Source organism: Mytilus trossulus, chromosome 12, assembly GCF_036588685.1.
Source record: "Mytilus trossulus isolate FHL-02 chromosome 12, PNRI_Mtr1.1.1.hap1, whole genome shotgun sequence".
In the NCBI taxonomy this organism is placed as follows: domain Eukaryota; kingdom Metazoa; phylum Mollusca; class Bivalvia; order Mytilida; family Mytilidae; genus Mytilus; species Mytilus trossulus.
In genome coordinates, this window is record NC_086384.1 from 17,446,105 (window position 1) to 17,459,547 (window position 13,443).

The window sequence follows — 13,443 nt, forward strand, 5'->3', positions numbered from 1 at the left end:
AAAAGTAGGCAAGAAGATGTCTACATTTGTTCTCATCGAAATGCCGATAGTTTGTCGAAAAACACGTCCACCAAACGTAAAAAATAAGTTGTCGATAAAAAAATCAAGCATCTTGGTAATTATTAACTAGAGACTCCAAGGAGCCTGTGTCGCTCACATGATTAGCTTTCTTTACAATTGATGCATGAAATAATGCAACCGTTATACTTTTGCTCTAGTTGTAGAGAATTTTCCCCGTGTGTTCTATTTTTAGCCATGTCTGCCGCTTGGTCATTGGACAACATTAATACCCATTTGCTTATTTGCTGCTAAGTTTGGTTCAATTTGTCTAAGTTTGTTTTAGAAGACTGTTGTCAAAGATTACACAAATTTACGAAAATATGTAAAATTTGACTTTTTGGTCATGTTGACTTATATGTAGATCTTACTTTGATAAACTGGGAGAGTTGTGTAACAGTTCAACATCATTTATACTGAGTAATACATTATTGTTTTTAAACGGAAAACGATTTCATGTTAACTTTAAATAAGGCATAGAAGAATAATGATTTGTGCAAGCTATTATCTTTTTCTGAGTAAAAATGGTACTAGTAATTACTTTTAAAATTGTATTTGTACAAGTAACAACCTGTATTATGGCTTCATAAAAGTAATTAATTGTATACAATTTTTGTACAAGGAATAACTTGTACAAAATAACAACATGTACTCGGCATATATATACACTATACAATGCCAGGTTAATGCAAATATAACAAAAATTACTTTCAATTTCAACTATCAGAAATATTACCTTTCTTGTAGCATTATTAGGAAGAATAAAATTCACAGCGAAGTAACCCCGGGAGTCTAAAAATATATAATAAAGAAAATAACAATTTCATATAAGTGTCAAAACACCCACATTAAATGTTAAGATGGTGTTAAATTATATATTATACAATAATATTGAAGTGACATCAACCATACAATCAAATATTGTATGAACCTATATACCACAAGGATGAATCATATAACATTCGAAAGCCTAGTATATCTGTATTATCGTCGTCACAAGTTCGTCAACTATTCGTAAATTTATATTTCCGTTAAAGCAAGATAATCGGTCGCAATTATTGTATGATCAAAAATACATGAAGATGTCTGCATTATCATGTATTGTGTTTTAAAAATGATAAAATTATGTGTAGATCATAAGATTAATAGTCACTTCTAATGCAGCATATATATATACTTTGAAAGGAACATGACTTTATGTTTAGTAAATAACACTATTTCAATAAACATACAGTGACAATGATGAAAGACAAAATCCTTTTTGTTAATCATATAGAATACAAGCTCTGGTATATATTTCGTACACTAGTGCTATTAACAATACTTAAAAAAATTATTTGGCTTATTTATATTCACAGATACAGTTTCTTTATATATATATAAAAGTATTGCAACACCTTGATTTTTTAAAACTTGAAAAATCAGATTCTTTTTTTGGATGAAATATAATAAAATATGTGTATAATATTATTGAAACATTGTTTATGATAACATTAGCATTGAAACGAACAAAAAATGTTTGAAAAAAAAATGATTTATAAAACCACAATTTTAATAACAAAATGAAGTCATTTTTGTACAAAAAAATGCATTTTACAACTTTTACTGTAGTCGAACTTTACAATGTAAGACATTTCAAAATTAATCTTCAGATGACTGTTCACATCATGGTTGATCGTTGTACGCAAAAGAATTAGTGCTTTGTGCGCATCCTCCATTCAAACGGATAGCTTCATCTTAACGTCCTCTGATTCCTGCCATAAATCGACTAATTTGTTGCTTAGGTAGCAGCAACCATATCTGATGAAGGGCATTGTTTATTTCATGAGGTGTTTGAAATGGGGTGTCCTTACGCGCACTCTCCGCCCAAATCCCTTCCCAAATATGCTCGATATGGTTCAAATCCGGGCTACGATCGGGCCAAGGAAGATGAACCGAATTTCATTTGAACATTGGATCTTCCGGATATGAACCTATATACCACAAGGATGAATCATATAACATTCGAAAGCCTAGTATATCTGTATTATCGTCGTCACAAGTTCGTCAACAATTCGTAGATTTATATTTCCGTCAAAGCAAGATAATCGGTCGCAATTATTGTATGTTCAAAAATACATGAAGATGTCTGCATTATCATGTATTGTGTTTTAAAAATGATAAAATTATGTGTAGATCATAAGATTAATAGTCAATTATAATGCAGCATATATATATACTTTGAAATGAACATGACTTTATGTTTAGTAAATAACACTATTTCAATAAACATACAGTGACAATGATGAAAAACAAAATCCTTCTTGTTAATCATATAAAATACAAGCTCTGGTATATATTTCGTACACTAATGTTATTAACAATACTTAAAAATTATTTGCCTTATTTATATTCACAGATACAGTTAAGTTTCTTTATATATTTGCGTACATTTATAAATAACTATGGTATGTCACGATGATTCGGTTTCGATAGCTCGGAAAAGGTAGCTTGTTACAAGAAAACCGTGTTCTTAACAAGTAAGCTGTGATCAGCTGTCCGATATTCTTAAAAAGATTTACGGATTCCAACACGGGTTGTTTGACCGGTTTTAATCATATGACTCATATATGACATCGGAAATTATTCTATCATCACAATAGTAATCGCATTATGAGACTTGGCACCAAATTTGTACAAATCACGCGCATTTTGATGTGTGCCATTATTGCTGGAAGATCTGTTTACCTCTCTGCTACATCTACACCTACCGCCGTAATGGGGTTCGTGAAAGTGGAGGTTTTTGTGTTTGTGTAATGTTTCGAAGACTCTAATCTCTGTTGTCTCGTCTTGCGTTGTTGTAATTGTCTGATTTTTTCTTCAAGTTTGTTGATGTGAAATGCCCCTTTAAACCATCTCGTTTTTTAAACAAACAAATTAAGAAAAAAAATCGAATCTATCTCAGATTGATTTTTTTTTTTTTTTTTTTTTTAAATATAAAACATATTTTATTAACAATCGCCTGTTACATCAACCCTCAGTTGCCCAGGGGAGCAACTAAGGGGGCCCCAATTGTTACAGTCTCATTTGTCGGGGAAAAATCAAATGGATTGAAATTTATATTTGATAAATAGAATATAGCAAAATAAGATTAGGTACTTTCAAAATGAACTTTAACATTGAATGTTTTATTAGGAACTGGACCGGATGGGGTTGAACAGAATATATAAGTTGTATAGGCGGTTATACAAGACTTGACGAGAAACACAGGATCTGGGTTGGCAGTGAAAAAGTGGAAAGGGCGCAAAATATAACACACACAAACTAAACGAATGCTCAAACATATAGAAGAAATGAAAGCTATCCTTCGTATATGTACTTGTGATATTATATTTAATCGAAGGACTTGACCTGTGTTTTTCAAAAATAACTACAGAATTGGATAACTATTTGAATTTGAATTTGCGATCCTGCATTTTGGTCTAAATATGAAACTGCATTATCCATATTAGAGAACTATACTTTTTATCATGTTTAACTTATTACCAACCATTTGTTAGATCGTGCAGGTTGGTTTGATAGTCCAAAATAGAGAACTGTATTAAGAAGGTGAGGTCTCATAGACTTGATAAATGTATAATATATGACTATGGGTTATTGTATAAAAGTCTCATTTTATTAGATTTTCAAATAAGCTTATCTTGTACAGAGTTTATCGAAAGTAACATATACAACATATTTCAATATATCGACCATTGCGGCTATCCTATTTTTACCAGAATCGTTAAGAAATTTTTTTCCGCACACTAATTCAATCCAAAATCAACAGAGATACATCTAATGAAAAAAAATCACCGATGTCATTCAAATTCACGTATCAATGTTCTGAACTGATAATCGATGTTGATATGACAATGCAGTCAGATTAATGTTATCATTCAATAAAATTGTAATAAAAAAATCTATGCTTATGAGTCAATATATGTGGCTTTTTCATCTAATTCTTAATTAGACTAATTGCATCATTTGATAACATTTTTAAATGTGTACCTTTTCCTAAAGCAGGGAGGTGATCATAGTAATAGAAAAAGGCCCCTCCTGCGACATATTTTAGATCTAGGATCCGATGTGAACTTTTTGATTTATCCTTGGACCACAGTACTTCCACTTCGCTTCGACCTGTGTCTTCCTTACATCCACAAATGTCTTTGACGATGCCTCGTTTCTCATCTGTTATAGAAACTACAATGTAATAATGCAACAGCATATTTTCTGTGTCAGTATTAAACTGATAAATATATATAAAAAAAAATCATATACACACTGTTCATGTATGATTGATTATTATTATATTGTCATGCCTTCGGTTCTATTATTGTACCATAACATGTAGCTCAATGTTTACATGTATAAACTAGTATTTTCTTTTGTTACTAAATTTGATCAATTCAATGTTTGAAATCTTTTAATTTAGAAATATCATTCTACTATTTAGCATGAAAGTGTGGCGTACTTTAAGAAATATTTCAAAAACGCATGACAACACCTTAAACATCATACCAACTAGTATGTCTTTTAAACGCCATATATTGTTTGAAAACATGATAAACTACAAATCAGAGTATTGTGTTAAAAACGAAATGTTGAAGTACGATTGACGACAGCTTCTTCAACAGCAGTGTATCTGTCTTCAAATTATTATAGTTACAAATAAATAGGAAAATTTGGTATGGCGACGGAACTACTTTGCATAACTAATATGTATATCCACTGTTGTTAATATTCATACTCCACGTTTTTCTAGAGATAATACCACATAAGATGCAGCGGATCGCAAAGTCATGTACACCCAAGTCAAACCAAATCATAAAAATTGCTTCTCTTCTAAGCAAACAACTGTATGTAGTGAGAACAAAGTCTTGTCAGTCTGTCATCATGTGAAGTCTCACTTTGACGAATTCGACTCCACGGTCATAAAACTTTCGAGCATTATTTTTGTACTCAGACTCGAAAATCAACCAATCAAATTGCTGGATTTTATGTTTCGAGCGTTTTTTGTTTGTGCTCAGAGCACTGATCAAAGTTTAATGCCTTCAAGGCCGGGAGTTAGTTTAGTAAAACGCAGAGCAGTATTACTACTGATTATTATGCACTCGTTCTAAAAATGCATTTGATTTACAATTTAAATTCAATACACCAGACGCGCGTTTCGTCTACACTAGACATATCAGTGACGCTCAGATCAAAATAGTTATAAAGCCAAACAAGTACAAAGTGGAAGAGCACTGAGGACCAGAAATTCCCCAAAGTTGTGCCAAAATACGGCTTAGGAAATCTATTCATAGGATAAGAAAATCCTAAGTTTTCCGAATAATTTAATGTATTGTAACAGGAAAATGAAAATGTTCAACAGCCACTCAACCAATTCTATCTTTGTTGGTTGTACTGGCCAAAACACAATAAACTTTTTTTTTTCAAAAATCTGTTATCTTATTTCATGTCTGATTGGTCAGTATATTCGAATGAATTTTCGAGTGAATTTTCGTTTTCATGGATAAAATATTATGTTACTGTTAATAATCATGACTTCGTCACATAATTTATTGACAATAACTACTATAGTATATATAAATATGTATAAATACTAAATGTTTGGACTATTATTATGAAAAAAATTGTATGCATTCCAGGTATATAATACATTTGTTGCTGCTTTTTAAGTCCAGGGCTATATTCAAACGAAGCTTTATCTTGTTTCCCAGAGCTAAGTGTTTTTTACGTCGTGTTTACTACATTTCTATCGTGAAGTGATGTCATGTTAGCAATATTATTCTAACGTTGCCATACATGTTCAACGTTAGCAAACAATGTTTTCTTAAAATGTCAAGTACCAAGTCAGGAATACGGCATTTTTTTTCAAAATGTTCGTCTCTATATATATATTGCATTGGCGTTTATGTTTGTTACAAGGCAGGGTTTCTGTTGTTCTGTTGGTTTTCTCTTATTGTTGATATACTTCTTTTAGTTTTTGTTGGTTACCCGGATTTGTTTTATATCAAACGATTTATGATTTTCGAATAACTATTCACTATACTGTTGCCTTTATTTATAGCAATCTTAACCTGAGATCACCCCTAGTTTTTAGTGGGGTTCGTGTTGTTTATTCTTTAGTTTTCAATGTTGTGTCATGTGTACTATTGTTTTTCTGTTTGTCTTTTTCATTTTTAGCCATGGCGTTGTCAGTTTGTTTTAGATTTATGAGTTTGACTGTCCCTTTGGTATCTTTCGTCCCTCTTTTAACAATTAATATTTAATTGAAAGAAGCACGTTTGTTTTAAATCTAAAAATAACTTTATATACAGCACTTGATTGATATGTGTGTGTGTGTGTAATTGTGTGTGTGTATTTGTGTGTGTTTGTTTGTTTGTTTGTTTCTTTCTTTCTGTAAGGGGTCTATATTATTGTGTTACCGGGGAAGTATCATGTTTAGTTTGGAAAGGTTTATTTTATGTCAGGTCCCGCGCGCGACTCTCGCGCTATATTGAGGATACAGACATCACGTGACGCGGGTTTATAATAATGAAAACTGCTTTTAAAGTGGCGACGTTGAAGAGTTAACATTTGTATAGCGAGGGAATACACATAATGTATTTCTTTTGTCAGTGTAGGAAATTGACGTTTCGATTACACATATTACAGTTCACGAGGAGTGCATGCTTTGGATTTAATGGATCCAGTGTAACTTTAAAACACGTTTATAGATTAATTTCATAGACTGTACAGTTTTCAGCAGCAATTTATTACACAATTTTGGATTGTCATCTAGGAACAGACATTTTGTTGTAGACATTTACGAACCTAGCAAGCAATTGTTACAGCATTGCAATTTTTTTTTCTAGAACAATTATTGAGAGAGATCTGCACCACGTTGTTTTCTGAAGATGTAATACAGTATACCCTGCTGGATGTACATTTTGGTATCAATTGAACATGTAGTTTCAGAGAACATCTGATAACAAGCATGTTGATTTTTTTTTCAGAAGAGATGTAAGAACATTATCATGATTATTAGAGTAAAGATCTATTTTGATATTAAAATATTAAAAAAAATCATAGTTTGAAATGTTTCCATGGCTTTACGATTTGAATGCAAAGGTACAATATATAGCTTTTTTTACATTCTAAATTGAATGTCCATTTATAATATTACAATTAAATGCCTGCTGACTGTAACGGCTTATCGGCAATATCTTGTTATTCTATAAATGAAATTACCGCTTTTATCGAGAGATACTTCAACCACCGTTGCACCTTTGAATATACCAGAGGACTGCCTTTTTACTGATGACCGTGGGTGTTCTCTTGATGTCTGCATATTTTCTCTGAAGAAGTTAAACATTTAATTAATGACGCAGCAATTCACATTATTTCGAGAAACCAATTCAATTAGTTTGTAATGACAAAAAACATGTTAGTAATTAATATCACTTTATTTTTAGATAGATTCTTGGTCAACATTTCTTAATACCAATATTTAAATAAGAGTGTATTTACAAAAAACTCGCTTTGCGGCTGTAAGAGAAGCCTTATCTAAATGGTATATTGAAATAAAGAAATGAAATGCGTCAAATAAGTATTCGTTATCATTACTATCTAAAATCATTAGAAATGCTAAAACACTTCTGGAACTCATAGCAAAACTCTAACCTCACATTTGCAGCAACTATTCGTTGAAATATATGACCAAGATCGTGTTTGTCGGACATGTAGCAAATATTACACAAATTAAAATCATGACACATATTACATTTCCATCGGATACCACGTATAATCTCTTTAGAAGAACAGCAATCACAAACATAACCCTCATGACAAACTCCTGTCGAAAAAGAAAACACGTAGCATTTGACTAAGGATATCTAAAATAGAAATACAAAAGTTTTATGTTCATACTTGTAGAGTATGAAATATTCGATACTTATTTGTGTTTTAAACCGATATATCATTTGAGGGTAGCAACGAATATAAAGCTATTTAAATGAGCGTTAATTGTCTTGGAATAAAAACAAGCTAGATCTAAGTCAACACTTCGGTGTTGACATGAATATCAATAATGTGGTAATTTTTTTTTAATCTCCTGTTAACAAAAGTTGAATTTTTTCAAAAAACTAAGGATTTTATTATACATGTATATTGAAAAAATTCACACACCTAATTAAATGGGCATTCAAAAATTCAGAATGTGAATATATATGTTCCAACTCTTTTAGGTCATTTTTTAGTAGCAATAAACAAAAAAACTATGTTAATGGGACATGCTTTGATACTATATATGCCCTTGAATTTTTACTAGATAACATTTTTGTTCGCTTTGGGGATTCCGTATATCGTCAGATTATCGGAATTCCAATGGGGACTAACTGTGCACCACTTATTGCGGACCTCTTTTTGTATTGCTATGAGTTACAATTTATGACAAAAATAAGCAAAGACCCATCAAAGCAACATCTGATAAACAGATTTAATAATACTTTTCGATATTTGGATGATATTTTGGCTCTCAATAATGACGACTTCAGTATGTATATTAATGAAATTTATCCTGCTGAACTTACTTTAAATAAAGCTAATACTAATAATGACCACTGCCCTTTCCTCGATCTTGATATCTATATCACTAACGGAAAGCTGAATACTAAAATTTATGATAAAAGGGATGATTTTTCATTTCCTATCGTTAATTATCCGTTTTTAGATGGTGACGTTCCCTTGTCACCATCTTACGGTGTTTATATATCTCAACTTGTACGATTCGCTCGTGTTTGTAACAATGTTTTAGATTTTACCGAGAGAAATTTATGTATTACTGAAAAATTATTACACCAGGGTTTTCGATATTACAAACTAGTCAAAACTTTTACTAAATTTTATCATCGGTATAAAGACATCATTCGTAAATATAGCTCAACATGCAGACTTTTTATACGTTCAGGTATTTCACATCCAATTTTTTATGGAAATATTCTTTATAAAGCACAAAGGTGTCAGTATTCACCTCAGAAACTTACAAAACCTTTAAATAGACTGATTAAGAAGGGATATAATTACGATACTGTTGTCAAGTCATTAAAGATTGCATATTTGGCGTTAATATTGAGTCACTGATAAGGTCTTTGCGTCGGAATTAAAGACATTTATTCTAAAAACAGTTGTTGGCATGACACGGGTTATGTGCTTCTCATATATGTTATGATGGTATGATACTAAACCCCTAACGGGAAGGATTGTGCCTGATGTTCATATGATGAAATCATAATCTTTCAGTCAGTTTAATTTAAGTCTGGAGCTGGCATGTCAGTTAACTGCTAGTAGTCTGTTGTTATTTATGTATTATTGTCATTTTGTTTATTTTCTTTGGTTACATCTTCTGACATCAGACTTGGACTTCTCTTGAACTGAACTTTAATGTGCGTATTGTTATGCGTTTATTTTTCTACATTGGTTAGAGGTATAGGGGGAGGGTTGAGATCTCACAAACATGTTTAACCCCGCCGCATTTTTGCGCCTGTCCCAAGTCAGGAGCCTCTGGCCTTTGTTAGTCTTGTATTATTTTTATATAAGTTTCTTGTGTACAATTTGGAAATTAGTATGGCGTTCATTATCACTGAACTAGTATATATTTGTTTAGGGGCCAGCTGAAGGACGCCTCCGGGTGCGGGAATTTCTCGCTACATTGAAGACCTGTTGGTGACCTTCTGCTGTTGTTTTTTATTTGGTCGGGTTGTTGTCTCTTTGACACATTCCCCATTTCCATTCTCAATTTTATTTTTTATATTCCAGGCATAGAATTCCTGAGCCTTATTTGTCACAACTTTTTAGAAATTCGGATCCTCAATGCTCTTTAACTTTGTAATTGTTTGGTTTTATAAATATTTTGATATGAGCGTCACTGATGAGTCTTATGCAGACGAAACGCGCGTCTTGCGTACTAAATTATAATCCTTGTACCTTTGGTAACTTATTAAATAATATAGGCGACCATTTACGCTTAATAACAATCTAAACGCTTGGGTACAGATGATGTTTCATGAATTTAACGATTTTGTAACAACAAATCAAATAAAAATGTCCCTATTTATTAAATTAATATATGCATTTGACACGGAAGTTTCGCTGGACTTTTATAGTTTTGAACGTATTTAATCGAAACTACTTTTTCAGTTCTTAACATTTAGCATGTCCTTATATATTGCTTTATATGCATAGTTTCAATTTTCATGATCCAACCGGTTGTTGTTAAGGTGTTTTCTTTTATGTTTGCATTGTACACGATTAAGCATGTCAAAAGTAGTTGTGACGTCTTTCGACTCTCCTTTAATGTATACTGCTTGATACTAAGTCTTGAAGATCAGGATTTATATATAAGATATTCTTATATCAAATAACTTTGAACTATCTTTCAGTTGCTGCGAAGACTCGTATACTAATGTTGCTTAATTTCTGTGTGTGTTTCATATCTCGCTAGATAAGTCATGATCCACTTTGCTCATTTGTTGTTTCCAAACCGTACCTAACAATGAGTCGCATTACGAGTATTTCTCCCACAAGAGGAAGTTGAAACGGTGAAAGTGTCAAAAAGGAAAACCCGATCCAGAGAGCAGTAAGCAGCCTAAGCTTAACAATTGGTCATCAATACAGCGGGATAACGCCGAATCCGGAGGCGTGCTTCAACTGACCCCTTGACAAAACTTGAGACATGCGCAATGATGTAGGGTGAAACAGGATTCTTGAGATATCAACCATCCCCTTATACATTGTACCTCTAGTCAATGTAGACAAAATAAATACAAAGCATACGCATAGTAAACCGCAGTTTAACAGAAGTCCTAGTCCAATGTCAGAAAATATAACAAAATAAATTGAACAAAATGACAATGAAACATAAATTAACAAATGGCTACTAGCAGTGATTCACATGCAGTCTCCATACCTCAAATTAACTGTTTGATCCTGTTTGATCCCCTTATACATTGTACCTCTAGTCAATGTAGACAAAATAAATACAAAGCATACGCATAGTAAACCGCAGTTTAACAGAAGTCCTAGTCCAATGTCAGAAAATATAACAAAATAAATTGAACAAAATGACAATGAAACATAAATTAACAAATGGCTACTAGCAGTGATTCACATGCAGTCTCCATACCTCAAATTAACTGTTTGATCCTGTTTGATCCCCTTATACATTGTACCTCTAGTCAATGTAGACAAAATAAATACAAAGCATACGCATAGTAAACCGCAGTTTAACAGAAGTCCTAGTCCAATGTCAGAAAATATAACAAAATAAATTGAACAAAATGACAATGAAACATAAATTAACAAATGGCTACTAGCAGTGATTCACATGCAGTCTCCATACCTCAAATTAACTGTTTGAAAGATTATCTCTTCATTATATAAATGCCAGACACAATCTGTCCCGTTAGGGGTTAAGTGTCACTCTGTCATTAAGTTTCAGAGGTGTTTATTTCTGATGCATGCAAAGACCTTAAAAGTGAATTAATGTTAAAAGAAAAATATGCCATATTTAATGATAAGCTACGTAGTATCTGTTGGAGGAAAATAACATAGTGTAGGAAACAGAAGACATTCCACGTAAATATGTATACAAACATGTACAACATGCAGTTTTATAGTAAGCTATACAAGTCTCCGTTCTGACAAAATGTGAAAAAATCTAAAACGAAAACGGACCAACTATATGTATTATGAAACAAAAACTGAACAAATAAAACATTGTAAATTAATTTAAGATATATTAATTCATTTTTCACACAGAATTATTAAATCAAAACGTAAGTAAAAGTAAAATAAAAACTAAGCGTTCCACTTGTTACTGTTTAGGAAGGCCATCACTTTATTCATATGTTAATTGGCTTTGCCCAACATGCTTAATTTATACATGTTATTAAGTAGTAAGTTACATTTGTCAAATAACAGTACCTGATGGTCCATTGTCAAACAGTCGTAAACAATTACTTGACAAACTGTAATCCTCCGTTTTACCATTATCCCATTGTACTCTTACATCAAGTTTAAGTGATACCATGACGACTGTGGACGTCGGCTTTTTGTGTTTGTTTTTTCCTGATTCATCTTGTGATGTTATATTTTCTATTTTACTCAAATCTCCAACCTAAAGAAAAAAAAAAGCTATTTCAAACTGCTCATTTCGAATAAGCAGTATTGGTGAACTCATCCCGACAGACATTTTTACCTTTATCTTTCATCTCGAAACAATCAAATTAGATACATGTATGTCTCGTCAAATACACAAAAGTAAAGTAAAATACTAGAGGCAAACAATACTTAAGCTATATGTTATCTTATCAATCATGAATGAACTGACAACGCCATAGAAAAATAAAAGTAAACACCACTCAAAATGAGAAATAAAAGTTAAGTCAAAACAAAACACAAAAAAAGACAAAAACCCGAAGAAATACCAGGGATGATATCAGGTTCCTCTCAAGAGTCTCTTTTTAAAATAGTGGCTTTATTAGTACAAATTTGCTCAATTAAAAAAATTGCTGTCCATGCCACGTCACTTTCAATTTTAAAATCGGAGACGTTCTCTGATACTTACCGTCACTTTAAGTACACAAAACATGCACTTGCTATTATCAAGATGACCACTTACATGAACAAAACAATATTAAAATAAAAACATTATTATTATTATTTACAGTGCTTATATAGCGCTGATCTAAATAAACATTTACTCTTAGCGATTTACAATGCATAAAAAACAATGAAACAAGTACATATAAACCAATTTAATAATCAAATAAAAATAGAAATCGTAAAACACAAATCCGACTAAATATATGAAAATTAAAACTTATTCATCAAAAATAAAAAAAAAACATACGCATAGTTCTTTTATATATTGGACACATAAAAGCTCTACTACAAGAAGCAATTTGTTGGTCGAAATCTTACATGTGTTACTGTTCCTAAATGTCCTAGTCCACCATCACAGTCGCTACTGTCATCCCAGTCAGGACCTCTAACCACTCTTGCACCTCTCTGTACATTTTCTGTATTACAAATTACACCACAAAGTATTATATATGTGCAAAACAATGATTATCTCAGCCGCATTTTCTTAGCCTTTGTTAGTTGTGTATGATTTCAAATGTTAGTTTCTTCTGTATATTTCGGAGTTAAGTATGAAGTCCTTTATCACTGAACTAATATACGGTTTTTTTTCAGGGGCCATCTGTAGAACGCCTTCAGGTTCTAGAGATTCTCTCTGCATTGAAGACCCATTGACGGCCTCCGGATGTTTTCTGCTCTTTGGTTGGGGTGACACATTCTCCATGTCCGTTTTCAATTTTATGT

General features: G+C 32.0%; 1 protein-coding gene across 1 annotated transcript in view; it reads right to left on the reverse strand.

The window, feature by feature from the left end:
- LOC134692269 (uncharacterized) overlaps positions 1-13,443 on the reverse strand; it is a 67,177-nt gene that overhangs the window by 38,092 nt on the left and 15,642 nt on the right. The window contains exons 8-13 of the mRNA XM_063552719.1: positions 13,042-13,139; positions 12,043-12,235; positions 7,744-7,915; positions 7,312-7,418; positions 4,087-4,266; positions 794-849 (exon numbers count right to left, since the gene is read on the reverse strand). Of these exons, the coding sequence (XP_063408789.1) occupies positions 794-849; positions 4,087-4,266; positions 7,312-7,418; positions 7,744-7,915; positions 12,043-12,235; positions 13,042-13,139 (806 nt within the window). The remainder of the gene's footprint in view (positions 1-793; positions 850-4,086; positions 4,267-7,311; positions 7,419-7,743; positions 7,916-12,042; positions 12,236-13,041; positions 13,140-13,443) is intronic.